Here is a 19,178-nt window from a genome sequence, read left to right as displayed (position 1 = left end):
TGCATGGGTCTATTTTCTGATCCACCTGAATTTTTTTCATCCAAATCTGCTCTCATTTGAAATGCCAAACTATGTCAGGCATAGATACCCCATACCGAGATAGCCAATGTCCCTGGAGTCTTGAAGCTTATTTAGTCTTGAACCTGGAGTCTTCACTTCAGAGGCCTCTCCAGGAATCATATCTGCAAATGCAGTTGATCAGTAAAGACATTTTGGGCTTTTCAAGCTTCCAATCCTATCTCCATGTCTTGGAAAGGTCTTTGGACAATCTCCAGCATCCAGAGGGGTGAGAAATACAGAACAGAGTTGGGGAGCTTCCTCGGGTGGCAGCTGTCGATCTAGAATTTCAGCCGTTGGTACTCACCCCATCCTCAGCCTCAGCACTTATGTCCAGATCCGTAATTTACTTTAATGTCTGTCTACCCTCTAGTCAGTCAGTGAGTCAGTCTATCGTATTTATTGAACGCTTACTGAGTACAGAACATTGTATTAAGCGCTTGGGAGAGAACGATAGAACAATAAACAGACACATTCCCTGCCAACAACCAGCTTAGACTGTAAGCTCCTTATGGGAAGGGAACATATCTAGAAACTCTGTTGCATTGTACTTGCCCAAGCGTCTAGTACAGTGCTCTGAACACAGTTAGTGCTTAATAAATATCATTGATAGACTAGAGAAAGTGCTAAATGGGACTCTCAGCCTAATGCTTTTCAACCATTGTGTGACAAACTGCAACAGAATTCCTCGGAGCAATTATCCTAATGATAGATCATTAGAAAACAGATCCTGCAAAATTTTTCCAAACTGATACTGGGTTTGCCTCTGCCCGCTTGGCTAATCAGGCATCAGCATTTATTAGTGGTGTCTGCATGTGACAAATATGGTGGCGGGGTGAAAAACTTTCACTGAATCCATTTGCGACTTAATAGCCTCATGATATCTTACACTGGAAGTTCAGGGTTTCCCCGACAACCTTGGTATTTCCAACCACTTAATCCAGGATCAATTTTCTGCATTCCACGTTGGTTAGGAGGGTAAGCCAATGGCTTTTTGTGGTTGGGCATAACACTGTCATTTCAAGAGGGCTGTGCTTCTTTGCTACCTCCAGCACTGGGATAACACTGGGCTACCAAGAGTTCACTGGCATTACAGAGGTAACTACAGAGGTCCCTGGCATTCACAGACCTTTTTCACCTACTCGCAGTTGGCTATACCCATTCTTAAAGCCAGCTGTCTCTTGAGTCATCAATGGCCTGCCGTGTGGCCTTGGGTAAGTCACTTGGCCTCTCTTTGCCTCAGTTACCTCAGTTCCTTAGGAGCTGTAGGATAAAGTTTTGGCATTTATAATTTCACCTCAGTTGCAGGGGTTGCTGCTTCATGAGAAGCAGCGTGGCCTAGTGAAAAAGCACGGGTCTGGGAATCAGAGGACCTGCGTTCTAAAACCAGCTCTGCCAATCGGCTGATGTGTGACTTTGGGCAAGTCGCTTAATGTCTTAGCACCTCAGTTGCCCCACTTGTAAAATGGGGATTAAATACCTGTTCTCCCTCCTACTTGGAATGTGAGTCCCTTGTGGGACAGGAACTGGGTCCCACCTGATAGACATATATCTACCCCAGGGCTTATAACAGTGCTTGATACATAGTAAGCACTCAACAAATACCATAATAAAGGGGTTTCCCTAATGAGTGTCCTGGGAATACCATGGGACTGCTAGAGATCGAACCATAAACTTAAAGTAACGTGAACTTTAAACAGTTACAATTACCTGCTGATTCATTAACAGAGGGGTAAGACGTGATCCCACTGTCTATTTTATCACATCCCCAGTACTTAATACAGTGGTTGGTGCACAGTAAGCACTTAACAAATACTACAGTTATTATTATTTTATGCTGTAAAGCAAACTGGGACCATGACATTTTATGGCAATCACTTTGTACTAAGCCCAGGGCGGACACAAGGACGGACATAATTATTGTCCCACATGGGGCTCACAGTCTTAATCCTCATTTTACAGATGAGGTAACTGAGATACAAAGTAAAGTGACTTGCCCAAGGTCACACAGAATCAAATGCCAGAGCTGGGATTAGAACCCAGGTCCTCTGACTCTCAGGTCCATGCTCTTTCATTAGGCCATGCTGCTCCCCAACCTATCTGACTGTACTGTGAAGCATACTGTTACTTTAAAATTTTCTTTGTGACATATTTAGGGTTTATACTAAAGCCAACTGAAAACACATCTGGTGCCAGGCTGGTTTTCAGCAAGGCTGGGAAAAGGGGCGGAATGTTGCTTATGTGTGCTGCACAAAATTCTGTGTAAGGCCTGAGTGTCATCAGTGAGGAATAGATAGGGTAGTAATAGAAGTCACTGTTCCAAAAACAGATGGCCTGGACAAGGGGAAAGTGTGGCTACAGAGCCTTCTTTTCCAGAAGTTCCAATCCTTCCACTTTCCTTACATATCAGGGACTCCCTTGTCTGGAGAGCTGAAGCAGTGAGATCTTTGCTGCCCACGAGCAGGGTTGGTAGATGCTATTGATAAAGAGGATATCAACTCGGGAAAATAAAGGGAATCAGCTCACATCGGGGAGGCCCCATGATAATGGCCACCCTAGACCTAGACTGCCCTCGTTAGCTGGGGTTTGAAGAGCATGCTGCTCCCTAGGAGGCTCCCTTGTTCACTGGTCCATGAACTTCTGCGTTGGATCTTCCCCCAGTCTCACTTCTGGTTTGAGTGCCTTCCCCATCCCAGTGGTAGTTGAAGCAGCATATTGCAGAGTGGGCCTGAGGGATTCCTCAGGGCAAAATATTGGCTTCAGGGGGATTAAAACCCACACAGTAATTCCAATGGTGAACTTTAAATTGTCTTGCAAATAGTCTCTCTGCAGTATCTATGACATAGCACAAGATCATTCTGAGAGTAGGGATCATGTTATTGCACCTTTCTAAGCACTTAAAGCAGTTATCTGGACACAGTATTATATATATTATTATAGATTGATGGATTCTTACGTCTTTCAGTGACTTCCGAACCATCTCGTTTGCTTTTCTTGATTACATCCATGTCATAGTCACCTGAGGAAAGAGCAGAGAAACCAAAAGGAAAGAGTTACGCTTTTTAATCCTCAATTATTACCGGCACTAGGAAAAATAGTAAACTTGGCAGAATACAGAATACAAATCCTAGCATTTGAGCAGTTATTTCCCATACCTGTATTCTCACAAGCATTACTCAGTTCCCAGAGGAAAATGATACTTAAGCACATCTGCGTTCTACAGATCATATTCAGGTTAACATGTAGACTCTAGACTGCAAGACTGTTGTGGGCAGGGACTGTGTTATATTGTTATACTGCACTTTCTCAGGTACTTAGTACAGAGCTCTGCACAAAGTAAGCAATCAATAAATACAATTGATTGACTGATTCATATATACCTCTAAGACTACAAATGATAATAATATTTGGTATTCTTATGACTTCTTTCCTGCTTGTAGCTTCAAGCCTTTGAAGGTGCATCAGATGGGCATCTGCGTAAAGTGTAGAACCACATGAAGTAGTAAATGCGTAATTTTTTGAATGTCCATATGTAAATGAGTGGCATTTAAATGAACCCGAAATGATTACCTGGGGGCCTTAGGAAGGCATGTTGCATCAACAGTTAATACTTACTGAGTACAGAGTGGGTGCGTGTCACTGTATTGAAGTAGGCTCCTTGTGGAACTTGAGAGATTATAGAAATGTGTGCTTCATTTCTCTGTGACATATTTAAGGTTTATACTAAAGCCAACTGAAAACACATATGGTGCCAGGCCGATTTTCGGTAAAGTTGGGGGAAGGGGAGGAAAGTTGCTCATGTGTGCTACACAAAATTCTGTATAAGGTCTGAATCCCATCATTGGGGAATAGCTAGGGTAGTCGTAGAAATCCTGAAGGGCCCTACCACATCAATGTTACACATTACATTACACTCAGTGTTACATGTTAATCAGAATTAATGATGACGTACAATACATATTTGATGATTTTGCTCATGAGGCATAATAACATGACCCCAGGACATAAGCAAACTCCGGCACATTCAGGATGAATATAATTTTTCTCCTGAAGTATGCAAATGTTTATTTTAAAAAAGAAAAGTTTGTGATCACTTATGTTCTTCTTGAATAGCCTCTGGGCCTGAACAATGCTGACATCAAGTGGCTAGTCACTTAAAAACAGAAAAGAGGGCAGTAAAGAGATTACTGCCCCACAGTTGCTTCTTCTGTTTAATAAGGACCCATATCTAAATCCAGAGAGGCTTCATTCAGATGGCAGAGACCCAATTACACAAAGTCTTACCTCTTCTGTTGCTCTTTCCACTGCACTTCTCATTCCTCCCTGCTTCTGTTTGCCTCCACTTTACTGTTCCCACGTGTCAATTATTCTTTTCCTTCCAGCCCTAAGACCTTTCCGTCTCTCTTTTCCCACGGGTGAATCAAAGTACTGAGCTTGAGCTGTAACCCGTCCTTTCCAGGTACCTCTGGGGCACCTGTGACTAAAAGTAATGGGCCTAAGAGGATTGATTCTGGCCCTTGACATTAATTATGATATGTACTAAGTGCTTACTATGTGCCAAGCACTGTGCTAAACTTTAGGGTAGTTACAAGATGATCAGACACGGATCCTGTCCACATGGGGCTAACAATCTAAGAGGAGCTAATGGGATCCAGACCAAACTTCATTCCTGGACCCAAGGAACAGCAGCCCAAACAGTCACAGGGCTCTCCCTCTGACCCATCTCCCTGGGGTTTGCTGGGACCAGAGGGATCCAAACCAGCCCCAGGCCTGCCAAGAGCCAAACAGAAAACTTTTCTTTCGGTTTCCTCATTCCAACTTCTGGCTCTGAGGCAACACCCTTGTAACCTGGTTGCAATGTACCTGCATCAAAACTATGACAGAATCATCAGGTCGTCTAGCCAGAGGAATTCAACTTGACCTGCATAGCTGTGGGCACTGCTAATCACACCACTTGTCTGGTCTCCCCAAAGTGCAGCTGCAGGCTGTGAATGAGGCATAATGGATAAACTCTAGGCTGAATCAGAAAACCCACAAAAGGTTTTTATAGGTGTCCCTGAGCTACCAGGAAGGGCTGGATAAATGTTGTGTCTGATTCCACTCTGGTTAAAACAACTTCTGACTTTTGACTTCACCTAGTTCACTTACTTGATTTCACCTTAGCTACTGTAAATGTAAATATTTTAGTGTCTATCTCCTCCATAAGTGTGCAAACTCCTTGTGGGTAAAGAATGTGTCACTTTATTTTGTACTTACCGCATCACCTAGTTCAGTGCACTGAACCAAGTGGGTGCTCAATAAATACTTCTACAACCTGGTTTCCAGTGACATTCTATACAAAGTTCAAGTCTTGTAAATAAACCCACGGAGGAACTGAACTGGAGGAAATCCTTCATTTAAGCACTGTTTGCCTTAGGGACCTCATCAGAGCTGTAATAATAAAAATCAGTCAATAACTATGAACAAAAAAGTAATTTCCAAAGACAAGGGTTGAAATGCTCTCACTTACAATGGAAAGACTCTCTGGGAAAACTGTAAGTTGGTTTGAAATAATGACAAAGAAGAAATCATTCTTCTCATTAACTTCAGTATTTTCATTCCCACAACACTTTACAATTTTTTCTCCTTTGTCCTCTAATTCAAACCATGAGATGCAGTGACCAACTGCTCGTTGGGTGTTTTAAACCTGGGGCTGGTGATTGGGTGATGCCCAGGAAGAGCTATTTGAGCCTGAGCCGAAGCTGGTGTCATTTTTTTAAATGATATTTGTTAAGCACTTACTATATGCCAGTCATTGAACCTACTAAGCACTGGAATAGATACAAGCTAATCAGCTTGGACACAATCTGTGATCCACACGGGGCTCACAGTCTTAATCCCCATTTTACAGATGAGGTAACTGAGGCACAGAGAAGTGAAGCGATTTGCCCTAGGTCATATAGCAGACAAGTCGTGGAGCGGAGATTAGAACTCAGATCCTCTGACTCCCAGGCCCATGTTCTTTCCACTAGACCACTCTGCTTCTCTAGTGTACAGGTACGCCTCACCCTCCGTAACCCTTGAGCTGCACTGGCTTCTGAAGAGAGGGAAACAAACTCGGTGTCTGGTTCCGAAGCTAGTGACCTGATAAAAACAATGAGATCTTAGGCTGTCCTCTCGCACTTTACATGGATGGAAAATGAAGACATAAGTCTGGACAGGTTAGATGGTGGTGTCTCCTCACCCTGGACCTTTGGTGACCTGAGCCTTTGATGTCTGTTCTGGGCTAGGATGATGGGATGCAGGACAAGAACTCTCCTGATCTTGCAGCCAATCAGTCAATCGTATTTATTGAAGGCTTACTGTGTGCGGAGCACTATACTCTGTCCAATATAACAGACTTGGTAGGCATGTTCCCTGTCTACAGTGAGCTTACAGTCTAGAGGGAGAGCTGTTCAACAGCTAGCAGGCTGTTCAAAACCAGTGAAATCGAGATATCAATTGAGTTAGAATAGCTAAAATTGAGCATGAGAAGAACCTGCCTGTGATTAAGAGATCTGGTCTACTTGAAAATTAAATTTTTCAGTACAAAGTTAAGCCTTTTTCCTTATAGAAGGGCAGTCCCTTCATTAGCTGATCCTAGGCAACTGGCCAGAGCACCGTGTTTTAGGAGGCCCTGTTTCTTACTGCATGAGTAACAGAGCCTTTCACTCAGGGACAAATCTCCTAGTACAAGATCTCACACATTCAGTCTAGGGGCAGGGGAGGAGGGTAGTTTAAGGAATAGAACTCCTGACTCTCATTCTGGTGAGAAGTTCTGCTCTTTAACCTACCCTTCCTCTCTCAATCCTAACTCCAACCTCCACCCCGCCCTTGGCCCAGGCCCCACATAGCCTTGGGACTGTCCTAGGTAAGGATGGAACAGATCTCCTTTATTTATAATGTTGGTGGACAGTGATTTTTCTGCGACGAGGTAGCCTCGTTTGATACTCTAAGGCTCTGCAAAGGAGTACTTACATAACCAGAGAGCCATTTTATAATCCTTAGCTGTGTGTGCTGTCATGATTCATAATTTAAGTTATGAAACATCTTGTGATGGATGTTCAGCCAATACACCAGATCCCATGCTGAGCCCTTACATTCCAATTCCCTGTTTCAAAACAAGACGCTGCTTGTAAGCACAGGGATAATGGACCGTTCCACAACTATGCCTTTTGGGGGAGATTCCTTTCACATTTGGACTCTACCTAAAATTTTAAAATATCCTTGACAGTTAACACCAGGTATGGAGATCACAAATTCAGACATTTTTCTTGAATTCTAAATGCTGCCGCAGTTCACTTTGGTGAAATCATCTATCTTCATCTAAAGGTGTTCAGGCAATCAATCAATAAATCATACTTATTGAGCACTTACTGTGTGCAGAGTACTGTACTAAGCTCTTGGGAGAATACAATATAAGAGAGTTGGAAGACATGCTCCCTGCAAACAGTGAGCTCATAGTCTAGAGGATAATATACAGTGTAGAGGCAGTGATATACAGAAATAGATCCTGCCATCATAATGACATTATTCCATATTAATGGCTGATAAGATTTGATGAAAAAACAAATTCAAATTTGAGTGTTTATCTTATAGTCATTTCTGATTTTTGTAAGAGCAAATATCTCTGATTCAATTCAAGTCTCCCCCCCTCCCCCCATGCAAACAGAGGGGTCAGTAATTGTGTCTAATTTCCACCTGTGTGTTTTTTCCCAGTGCTTAGTACAGAGCTCTGTACACAGTAAGTGCTTAATGCTGCTATTACTACTATACCAGTGAATTACAGATTCTATATTAAAGAGCCTGTACTTGTGACAATTCTTACTTGGCTAAATTAAAACCCAAAGCAGCAATATAAGTTGATTAATCAAACTGCTTAAAATGATGAAACAACTACCCACTTACTATTTGATGGCACACACTCTAATCTCACAGCAAATCAAACAGCTTCTTACCTCTTACACAAGTGCTAAACATTCAATGAATTAATAGAAAAACTCTCAACCATATGCCTGGACCACTTTCAAATTTCAGTAAATATAAGAAACAGGTTTGCTTAGTTGCTACATTTTCATTAATGACTGTGATAGGCATCACCTAAGCTCTGGTAATAGGTTTTCAGTTGTTGGGTTAACTGCACATTACTGTCATAAACCATCAGCAAAAGAACTCCTGTGATGTAGCCACATACTTGATTTTCTTGGGCAGTGCATAAATTTCTACTTGAAAGAAAGCTAGTGCATGTCTTTTTAGTTGCAGCACACTAAGAATTCTAGATCTGGGTTTGAAATTGAACTAATCATTGCATTTGTTCCATGTAGAACTCACTCTTTTTCCAATAGGCATTCTATTGAGGGTGGGCACAAAGCAGCCTGACCCTGATGTCTCTGAAGAAGAATCCCTTGAAAACCCAAACTACTGAAAATACCTTACACTTTTGCTTTAAGGCAGACTTGTCCTTCAGCTCCAAAATAACATTCCTCTAAAATGAAGTGACTTTGTCTTTTGGATCAACCACTTCCCTGATTTCCTCTGCAGTCAATTAATAAAGCCCATGACAACGGTTTAATTCTCAATCTTCCAGTTGAAAGTGTCTAATCATGTGTGGGAAATCATTCATGCTACTTGATGAACTAAGCTGCCTTAGCCATTTTATTTAGTTTTATCAGATTTCCCAACATGCAGAACCCTTCCCTTCATGATCCTTTGGTTCTTGGTGTGGTCTGGGCTGCAGTGATTCTTAGTCTCCTGTTAAAGATGCACCATTAAAATGGGATCTTTGCTTAATGTCCAGAATACCACCTAATGTCTAGTTATCTCTATTTTAAAAATGCAACCAACTGCAACTGCAGTTTCTTTTAAAAAAGGACTACTCTAAATGATGTACAAACCAAATCTTCATTTAAGTCCAGCTTCAGCAGATTTGTTAGGCAACATTCTCACAACATAAACTATAATTTGTACCATAAATAATCTTGAAACATGTTCATTTTTCCACCAGAGGTAAGAGAACATTAAGGCATAATACAAAATCAAGATTTCTGAAGTAGAAGCAATGGGAAAATTTGTTTATTTTACTTACCTGGATTGTTTTCCTTAAAGAATGGGAAACAATTTAAATCCCTTTCTCTCTTCCCCTAATGTTTTCTTCTTCTAAAAATTTGCAGCCTACACTTTTTATCCCGTCTCAACAAAGGTGTGTTGCAGCTGAGTGATTCTCCAAATATGTTCACTTCTTCTTGCCTTCCTCTGTTTTCTTTCAGTTTCTTTGCTTCTAAACATGTCTTGACAAAGGTGTGTGGTGTGTCTTAGTTTAGGGCTTTACTCCACCCTTCCAATTATCTGACACTTGCTGTATAAAAAAATCTGCCTCCAGGAATCAAACTTTACAGAAGTTAAAATGTTGCTGCCTCCCTGCTCAGGCAGATTAACCATTTATTATAATAATTATGGTACTTCTTAAGTACTTGCTATATGCCAAGCACTGTTCTAAATGCTGGGGTAGATACAAGTTAATTGGGCTGGACACAGTCCTTGTGCCACATAGGGATCTCACTCAATTCCCATTTTACAGATGAGGTCACTGAGGCCCAGATAAGTTAAATGACTTGCCCAAGGTCACACAACAGACATGTGGCAGAGTCAGGAATAGAACCCAGGTCTTTCTGACTCCCTGGCCCATGGTCTATCCACTGAGCCATGCTTCTCTTGTGAACCCAAGAAACAAAAGCAATTTAAAGTTCACAATAAAGATTCTCCTTGCTCTTCCCCTTCTACATTCTAGAGTGGTCAAAACAAAAGTTAACGCCCCCCTCTTCCCTATCTTCCCCTCTCCCATTTTTCATCGTAGGGTTTTATTTTTAAACACCTTTCTTATAGATTGCAGGTATGGACAGCTAAGATGGAGCAGATAGGAACCTGTTGACCAGATGTAATAATTATCAGTTAATCAGTGGCATTTACTGAGTCCTACTGCATGCATAAACACTGTACTAAGTGCTTGGGAGACTACCACAGAATCAGTAGACACTATCCCTGCCCTTGAGGAGTTTTCAATCTAATGAATGAAACATGCATTAAAATAACAGCCCATATAGCAGAAGTGAAAGTATTTTCAGTGGAATTCCCCATCTGAACACAGTCTTTTAAAAAAACTAAGGGATACTTAAATCCAAGTTCAGCTTGCAGAGATGCAGGCAGGACATAAATAAGGAAGGTCATGAAGGTAGGAATATGCATTACCTTATTTCAAAAATTCCAAGGTTGGAAGAGGGTTCAGGGTTGGGAGTGAAGGGTGAAGGGGCAGAAGCTCTGATGAACATTCTCCAGAGGGATTAAACTGCAGTCCTGTAAGAATCAGAGTAAACAACTGAACCACTTAAACAAACTGTTAGTGTCCATGTGGGCACAATGACTCTTTTTCAGTTTTGTGGACAAATTGTTCTGCTCCCTAGACATGCTTTTTTTGTCTGAACTTACCAACTTCTCCTTTCTCTGAAGCCTATAGAAACAATTTTGTGGTTAAGAAGAATTTTAAATAGGATCTCCTGGTGAAATACCTATCTTCTCTCTTTGAGAAGCAGCATTGGTCTAGTGGAAAGAGCATGAGCCTGGGAGTCAGAGGACCTGGGACCGGGACCAGCTCCACCACTTACCTGCTATGTGACCTTGGGTAAGCCACGTAACTTCTCTACGCCTCAGTTCCCTCATCTGAAAAATGGGGATTCAATACCTGGTCTCCCTCCTATTTAGACTGTGGGCCCCATGTGGACCCTTTTTGTATAATAATACAGGGTGTTCTCCATCTCATTTCACTTCTACAGAATCAAGGAAAACATACCGTGTGATGGGAAATGGCCCCAATTAACTTTTAAAAGAATACAAATATACTTTCTTTATATTACAGATATCCAAATTTCCATTTTATGTAAGCCACCTACAAAAAGTGACTTTTCTGTAATAACTACAGAATCATAGTAGTTCCTCAAGAAGCCTTTATTTCCATCCTACTCTGTATGATAATCATCCAGGTTTGATGGCTATCACTTTCTGGACCAGAGGACCTCTGGACTCCACAGAAAGGGCTTTAATCAGTCGACAAGACCCCTAAAGAGGAGGCTCACTGGAAAAATGCTACTTTGCCATCTGAGCCAATCCAACCTTGGGCATGACCTCTTGGCTTAAACAATGCCATTTCTTGTTTCCAATTCTCCTTACAACACTGTGTGATAGATGGGGATTTTAAGGTAAGAGATAAAAAAAGACTAAATTTCTTGATTATAAAATGACTCTTCCAGTAACCATAGTTACATACATAAAACCATAAGATCACACAAAATGCTACAAGTAGGCCTAACCAATGGTCTATTCAGCCCCATATTCTCTCTGAAAATGGTACCAGGATACTTGAAGTGTTGATGATCGCCTTCTTTGACACCCACACTAATGCTTAGAGAAGAACCATCTAATAGCCTTAAATTTTCTCTCTCTACATAGGAATACATATTCCTACCTTTGCCTCTAGCGGCCCTTTGTCACCCCTTTCGGGGCCATAGTATCCTTAGTTTGAGGAGCTGGATCCAGTACGGAAGTTAAATCTGGATTTGGTTCTTCCCACGACAGGGTCATGGTTGGCCCAATAGATTTCAGTCATGAGAAAGTTAATCTTAAAATGGTAAGCCCCAATCTTGAACACAAAATGGGCAAGATTTCTTTTTTGTGCCATCTTCCTTAAAAAATATAAGTAGGCCAGAAGATTGCTCAAGCCTCAGAATAATGATAAACATAGGTCCAGATGTGGAACATGGAATACTGATGACTAATACACCGGAAAGGTGTTTCTTGGTTACAGCCTGAATCTAAGAATGTGTTCATGATTCATGCTAATCAAATTCGGACTTATCATTAATGATGCTTCCTTAAAAGGCAAGAGGAAAATAAATCCATCTTTCCAAAATGACTAATTTACATTAAACAGGTATATTCTGGAGGGATTGGTTGTCTTTGGAAATCCAAAATAAGGAAAAAACCATTTTGGTTTCTCGGACTGGCTCAAATTCAAGCCAGTCTAAAAATCAAACTCACTTTTTCTTTCCTGAGATACTATGGAAGGTGAGGCCAGTTGAAAGGGTGGCAGGAACTTCCTGATCCTTTCATTCCACTTCCAACTCTGTGCCTTCTCCCAGACCACTGCCTAGGTCTAGAATAACCACCTACTCATTGTGTTCCAATCTTCTGAGTTTTGAAGGGTCTGTACTTACACACACACACACACACTCTCTCTCTCTCTCTCTCACTCTCTCCTGGGTCTTAGGAGAAGAAGAAGTTAAAAACCTGTGAAAATCACCACTGATAACATTATCCCATAAATCCTTCAGAGAGTGCTCAGGACTTGGCCACTGAAGTAGGGGCCACGGAGCTCACCAGAGAGCTAGGGAAAGGCAATTATTATCTGCCCCAGTAGGCTAACTCCAACTTTGGTTGTATGCAGCCACTCTTGATTCAAATATTACTACTGATACTACTAATAATGTGGTATTGGTTAAGCACTTACTATGTGCCAGACCCTGTACTACAAGCAAATCGAGTTGGACACACACCCTGTCCCACGTGAGGCTCATAGTCTTAATCCCCATTTTACACATGAGTTGGACGCAGTCCCTGTCCCACTTGAGGCTCATAGTCTTAATCCCCATTTTACAGATGAGGTAACTGGCCAGAACTGAAGTGACTTGCCCAAGGTCACACAGCAGACAGGTGGAGGTGCTGGGATTAGAAACCTGGTCCTTCTGACTCCCAGTCCCGATCTCTATCCAAAAGGCCATGCTGTGTGCCTTGGTCTGGGGCTGCTCCAGAAAAATTTTGGGGGGAAAAATGCAGGATCATCATTTCCCAAACCCTAGGAATCCCTAGCATCTGACTGAAAAATCCATGTACCTGGTTTTATGTGCAGGAATAAATTAAGGCTTTGTGGGCCAGAGAAAAGGATAACCCTTGGGCACTTCTTCACCTTATCAAACCCAGTGTGTGCACACCCCAAACTCCAGGCATGTAGTTACCTCTACGAGAAGGGGCATGGCCTAGTGCATAGAACACGGGGCTGGGAGTTGGTCTAATCCCAGTCCTGCCACTATCTGCTATGTGACCTCAGGCAATCAATTAACTTCTCCATGCCTCAGTTACCTCATCCACAAAATGGGGATTAAGACTGTGAGACCCACATGGGACATATATTGTGTCCAAGCTGATTAACTTGAATCTACTCCAATGTTTAGTTCAGTGCCTTGCACATAGTAAGTGCTTACCAAATACAATGAAAGGACTGCCAAGGTAATTTTTAACCTCATAGAGGTGAGAGTAGGTGGTGGATGGATTTTAGGAATGTCACAGGAGGAAGAGAGAGAGAGAGGGTCTTCTAAGAGTGAGGAGTCCTAGAGATGTCTTTAGGAAAGGCTCTGAGGGTGGTGGGGTAGTACTCCTGTTCAAGTTAAAGAAGCCTTCTGAAAAGTGGGGTAATCGGGCTTATTATGTGTCAAGTTATTTCTTTCTTTTTAAATCCATTTCAAAAAAAGAAAAGACAAAACTTAAGAAAATGAGAAAAGGAAGAAAAAAAACATTTGAAGAGAACAATATATTCATCTAACATCATCTCCTTAGAATGTAAGTCCCTTGAGGGCGGTGTGTGATTTGTGTACATTCTATCCTACGTCTGCCCTCTGGTAGGGGAGGAACTTTTATTTTTTCAGTTGTTATTGCTCCTCAATCTGTAAACTCCTTGATGGCAGGGATTGTATCTTCCAATTCTATTTATTTTATTGTATTCTCCCAAGCACTTAGTACAATGCTCAGCACATAGTAAGCGCTCAGTAAATGTCATTGATTTATTGATAATACTGGGTTGCCTCGAATGTCTGGTCCTTCATGTTAGTTCTAAATAACTGTCATTAATTTAATATCTCTTGGAGGACAATAAACAAAGGTAAGGATCGGAAGTGCTCTCCTTTGGTGCTAGGTCTCACCCATAACTGCATTAAAAAGTTGGTAAGAATTCCAACATTCTCTCACTGCTGAGAGTAGAAGTGAAAAATCCTCATGGTGCCTGCCAGCAAAAAATGTCTGGAGGGGGAAGGAGTTTTCAACTCTATATTTGGTAATGTTAATCCATCATCTCTGGCAGTGATAATTCCTTTAAGAAACAGGACAAGCCATGTTTTCTGTACTATATTTGCTCAGAAATGCTAGGAGAGAGATGTCAAAAGCTCTAAACCCTCTGTACAGGAAGGGATGTGATTAAAGATGAATGGTATCTGTTAAAAATGTCCCACAAACTGCCATAACCTGTTTGGGGTTTTTTTTTTTTTCTGGCTCTTTGTATGCTCAGAGAAAAACAACTTGAAGTGAATGAATCCGTCTGTTTCAGTACATGGTAGGCTTGGTCCTAATAACCGAAGCAGACAATTCACTGGACATGGTGAGAATGCACGTGAAAGACACATTGTGTTTTTCAGTTTTCAAAGATAACCTTCGAACACAGAAAGTTTTTAGGCTGCAACAAGATATATTAAAGTTTTGGCCCAACTGATATGCACTTTCATGGTTACTGTGGGCTATGATTCAGAGGGATAGCCTTAGTTTTCACATAACATGTCCAAACAAAGACCATGTTCACTAAAGAGAGGAAGACCGCACCCTTTTCTTATGCTTAGTTTCCAAAACCCCTTTCTTTGGTACACCCAGGACACCAACCCAGCACCTTAAATCAGATTTTATTTATTGATTTACTTCCTTGTTGATTACAGTGCTTTCCAGAACCCAGTGTTCAACATATGCAATTAAAGAACTATGAACACTTTTAGTCATAGATTGTGAAAAATTTCAATTGTGATGAAGAACAGATAGTTTCCCTAATTTCACCAAAGCCTCAGATGGAAAGTGCCATTAGCTCAGGCAACATATTCAGGCTCGAAAATTTAGGGAAAATTGATGGTATTTGGGCAGAGGATGGGGGTGTAAAACAGAGTTGGTTAATTCCTAAACCTAAAATAGTTGAAAAATTTAGGCTTAAGACCTTTTCCAAGACTCTCCAACACCGGTAAGGTTGTTCATTCATGGTTTAATTTATCTGAGAACTCAGGAGGGTATTCAGTATCATGGATCACATCTTAATTTTAGCATCAACCAACCATATTTATTGAGTGATTACTATGTGCTGTGCACTGTATTCAACCTTTGAGACAGTACAATACAACAGAATTGGCAGACGCGTTCCCTACCCGAGCTTACATTCTAGAGAAGGAAATCTGGGAAGCCCATTAAGCTGCAGGTACTTTAAGTCCATCAGAATCAACATCTGACCCAAACTATAATTCCTTCCTTCATTCATTCAATCGTATTTTTTGAGCGCTTACTGTGTGCAGAGCACTGTACTAAGCACTTCGTTCATGTCCATCATGTACTCAACCAGTTCTGGTATCTCACTCTGAGTCAGTGGTATTCAATTTCACAGGTACAGACAAAAATGTAAAAATCTGGTCACCGGCCCCTCCCTTCTTCCAGAGCTGACAGGAATATCAGTGATAAATCTAGGCCAAGTGTTTAATAAAATCACCTAAAGGAAATATCGAAAGTCTCCGAAATGCATTCAAAGTCACCCAACAGTATGCAGGTCAATGAACTAGAAACTTGCAGGGTTTATAAAGAAAGAAAACGATATCTTCCTGCCATCAAGAAACTTGCAATCTAATGAGGGAGGTTGAAAAATATCCAGACAAGAGCTTCATAAAATGTAAATGTAAAGGATGTGGGTTTTAATCCTGGCTCCGTCACCCGTCTGCTGTTTGACCTTGGGCAAGTCACTTCTCTGTGGCTCAATTGGCTCATCTGTATAATCTTGTAGTCTTAATCCTGTGAGCGGCATGTGGGGCAGGGGATGAGTCCAACCTGATTTGCTTCTATCTACCCCAGCGCTTAGTAGAGTGCCTGGCACATAGAAAACATTCAACAAATACCATTAAAAATGACAAAAGCATTCAGGAAGAAAATGTATTTTCCAAATCTGGACACAAGTTCTAAGGGGTTCCTGGAATAACTGTAGCCAAGAGGGTCAATCTTCAAAGGCTCCACGGAGCTAAAGATTAAAAAAAGTTTTGTGGTGCTTCTTAAGTGCTTACTATGTGTCAACACTGTTCTAAGTGCTGGGGTAGATACACGTTAATTAGGTTGGACACAGCCCCTCTCTTGCATGGGGCTCGCGGTAAGTAGGAGAGAGAACAGAAGAACTAAGATGGAGAGAGGTTCAATGACTTACCCAAGGTCACACAGCAAACATTTGGCTTGGGATTGGGATTAGAATCCAGGTCCTCTGACTCCCAGATCCATGCTCTATCCACTAGGCCATGCACCTTTTAAAATAATATTTAAGATGTTATGAATGATTTCAATATTACCTTGGTAATAATAATCCTTAAAGATAATTATGAAAATAGTAATCAGATGAAACTTGAAAACTGAAAAAATACCACCAGTTAGACAGGCCTGAAATAACATTTTAGAGAACAGCAGGTGAGAACACATAATCAAGTATTAAAAAACTGAGCTGGCATTTGTTTCTCCAGGAAAGTAACCCAACATGAACATTTGTCAGTACTTAATTTGGAGGTTGTTTGGGAGGGAAAAATAATTGCCGTTTTCTGCTTTTTGGTTGGTATCTAAATGGCAGCATGGAGAGTTGCCTTAAGGTAGGGTGAACAGATTTATAAAAATTTACTGCTCCAGAAGAAAGTGGGATGAGGGGGAAACTCAGGAGAAATGACCTAAAAACACAAGCTTTGCTGCCTTCCCTAACTTTTTATCAGCTCATGCAAAATAGGTAGTCTTATAAAATGGGATAGATAAATAAGTAGCCACGAGATGGGTTCCCATGGACCAACTCCAGAAAAGGGTGGAGGTTTCTTTCCATTTCTGATCCCACATTTTGAAAGAGGCTTCTTGGAATACTTGGTGAAAGAGTTCAATAAAACGAAATCCCTGCCTGCCTCTAGACTGAAAATTCCCTCCCAGGAGGCAGAGAACATGCCTACAAACTTTGTTGTAGCCAGCTCTCCCAAGGATTCAGTACAGTGCTCTATATAAAGTAAGCGCTCAACAAATACCTGCCTTCAAACCCTTAAACTATTTTGAATTTATAAGCAAAGAGGCACTCCCAGGATCCCTGGCCATAGAAGGGAAGTATGTGTCCTTTTTCAGCCTGATAGCCACATACAGAAGTACAGGAAACAAACATCAAGACCTCTCCACTGTATTAATCAACCTTAAAGAGGAGTTTGGTGAGGTAACTGAGGCACAGAGAAGTTAAGTGACTTTGTCAAGGTGACAGTAGACAAGTGGTGGAGCCAGGATTAGAACCCACTGCCTTTTGACTCCCAGGCCTGTACTCTATCCACTACACCATGCTGAAGATTCAAGAAACCCTCTGCACCACCCAACATTATCATCAGAACTGCAGAACTAAATAGGTCACATTCATATGCTGCAGTGCAATTTAGAATGAACACTATTTTTCTATCACAGCAATACACTGGTGAAAGATACATGGATAGTCAGAGCAGAAAGCTGAATTGGAAGGTTAAGTAGGTCTTTGGAAATTGGGAGTTCTTGAAGGTATAGGTCAAACTTCTCTTAAATTGTAAGCTTCATAAACGTAGGGTCTGTGTCTTGTACTTTCCAACAGGCTTAGAGTAAAGCTCTGCATATGGTAGGTATTTAGTAAATATTATTGAATAAACTTTCTGTGAGTTTTGGACCTACTGAGAATGTTTTACCAGTTACGCAAAGAATTTCACCAGGGTCATACCGCAGCATGGCGTAGTGAGAAGCAGCATGGCGTAGTGAGAAGCAGCATGGTGTAGTGGATAGAGGCACAGGCCTAGGAGTGAGAAGATCATGTGTTCTAATTCCAGCTCCTCCCCTTGTCTGCTGTGACACCTGGATCAAGTCACTTCACTTCTCTGTGCCTCAGCTGCCATATCTGTAAAATAGGGATTTGAGACCATGAACCCCATGTGGAACAGGAACTGTGTCCAACCCAATTTACTTTTATCCACTCCAGCATTTAGTGCAGTGTCTGGCACATAATAAGTGATTTACAAATTCCATAATTATTATGTTAAATGGCAGCCTAAGTTCACCAATAGTGTGCCAATATTCCCAAGCCTACAAGCCTAGACCGATACTTGCCGTAACACAGTTCTCTTAGCAGGACCTGTTAGAAGGGCGGATGACAAAGGAACGCTTAAAGACTTCTTATTTGGTGAACAGAAATAAAGCAATTACAAGCAGGGCAAGATAAAGAAACACCATAAGGTCATACAAAAGCAAAATTTCAAAAAATACTAAACATCTGTGAAAAACTGGGACTCAGTAATACTAGAAAGTAAATGGACTGTTTTTCAGTTCGACTAGGGGTATGGAGGAGAGATGTTTGTTTTGGAGCACAGCATGTGTCTCATGAGATGGAGAGGTGGAGCTGCATACAAGAGAAAGACTATCAAATGCAGTTTTAGCTCAGAATCCAAATCCCCAGTCTATATGTCAGAACTCTTTGCCATGTATCCATCTTTTCAATCACATCTCTAAATCTGGCTTACACCACCATCTGCAGAAGCATCTTCAAACATGGACAAGAATGCGCACAAACAAATAGACAGACATAGTTAGATAAGCAGCATGAGCATGGGCTTCTGAGTCAGAGGAACTGAGTTCTAATCCTGGCTCTGCCAGTCTGCTGTGTGACTTTGGGCAAGTCATTTCTCTGTACCTCAGGTCCCTCATCTGCAAAGTGAGGTTTCAATATCTGTTCTCCCTCCTACTTAGACTGTGAGCCTCATATAGGATCTGAATAGTTTATCAACCCTAGGGCTTTGCACAGTGCTTGGCACCTACTAAGTGCTTCACAAATACCACAACTATTATTATTAGATAACACACACAGCATACAAGGAAAATGGAATAAGATCTTTTTTTTCCTCCTACCTATTCCTGAAATCAGCTCCAAACTATGAAAAGAGGGTGGAGTTTTTCTGCAGGAGTTAATTCTCTACTTT

At 41.3% G+C, this 19,178-nt stretch overlaps 1 protein-coding gene across 4 annotated transcripts in view; it reads right to left on the bottom strand.

Moving 5' to 3' along the window:
* COL17A1 (collagen type XVII alpha 1 chain) overlaps window positions 1-16,425 on the bottom strand; it is a 60,148-nt gene extending 43,723 nt beyond the window's left edge. The window contains exons 1-5 of one of the 4 annotated variants that reach the window (XM_029081171.1): window positions 16,385-16,425; window positions 10,321-10,425; window positions 9,161-9,362; window positions 5,314-5,487; window positions 3,014-3,076 (exon numbers count right to left, since the gene is read on the bottom strand). In XM_029081171.1, coding sequence (XP_028937004.1) covers window positions 3,014-3,065 — 52 coding nt within the window. In that variant the 5' untranslated portion in view covers window positions 3,066-3,076; window positions 5,314-5,487; window positions 9,161-9,362; window positions 10,321-10,425; window positions 16,385-16,425. The remainder of the gene's footprint in view (window positions 1-3,013; window positions 3,077-5,313; window positions 5,488-9,160; window positions 9,363-10,320; window positions 10,426-16,384) is intronic. The other 3 variants (XM_029081169.1, XM_029081170.1, XM_007667652.2) reach the window with 3 other exon arrangements.
* Window positions 16,426-19,178: the final 2,753 nt, after the last annotated feature.

This window comes from Ornithorhynchus anatinus, chromosome 16 (genome assembly GCF_004115215.2).
Source record: "Ornithorhynchus anatinus isolate Pmale09 chromosome 16, mOrnAna1.pri.v4, whole genome shotgun sequence".
Lineage (NCBI taxonomy): Eukaryota > Metazoa > Chordata > Mammalia > Monotremata > Ornithorhynchidae > Ornithorhynchus > Ornithorhynchus anatinus.
Note: the sequence above shows the minus strand (reverse complement) of the source record. Positions and strands in the feature narration are given on the sequence as shown.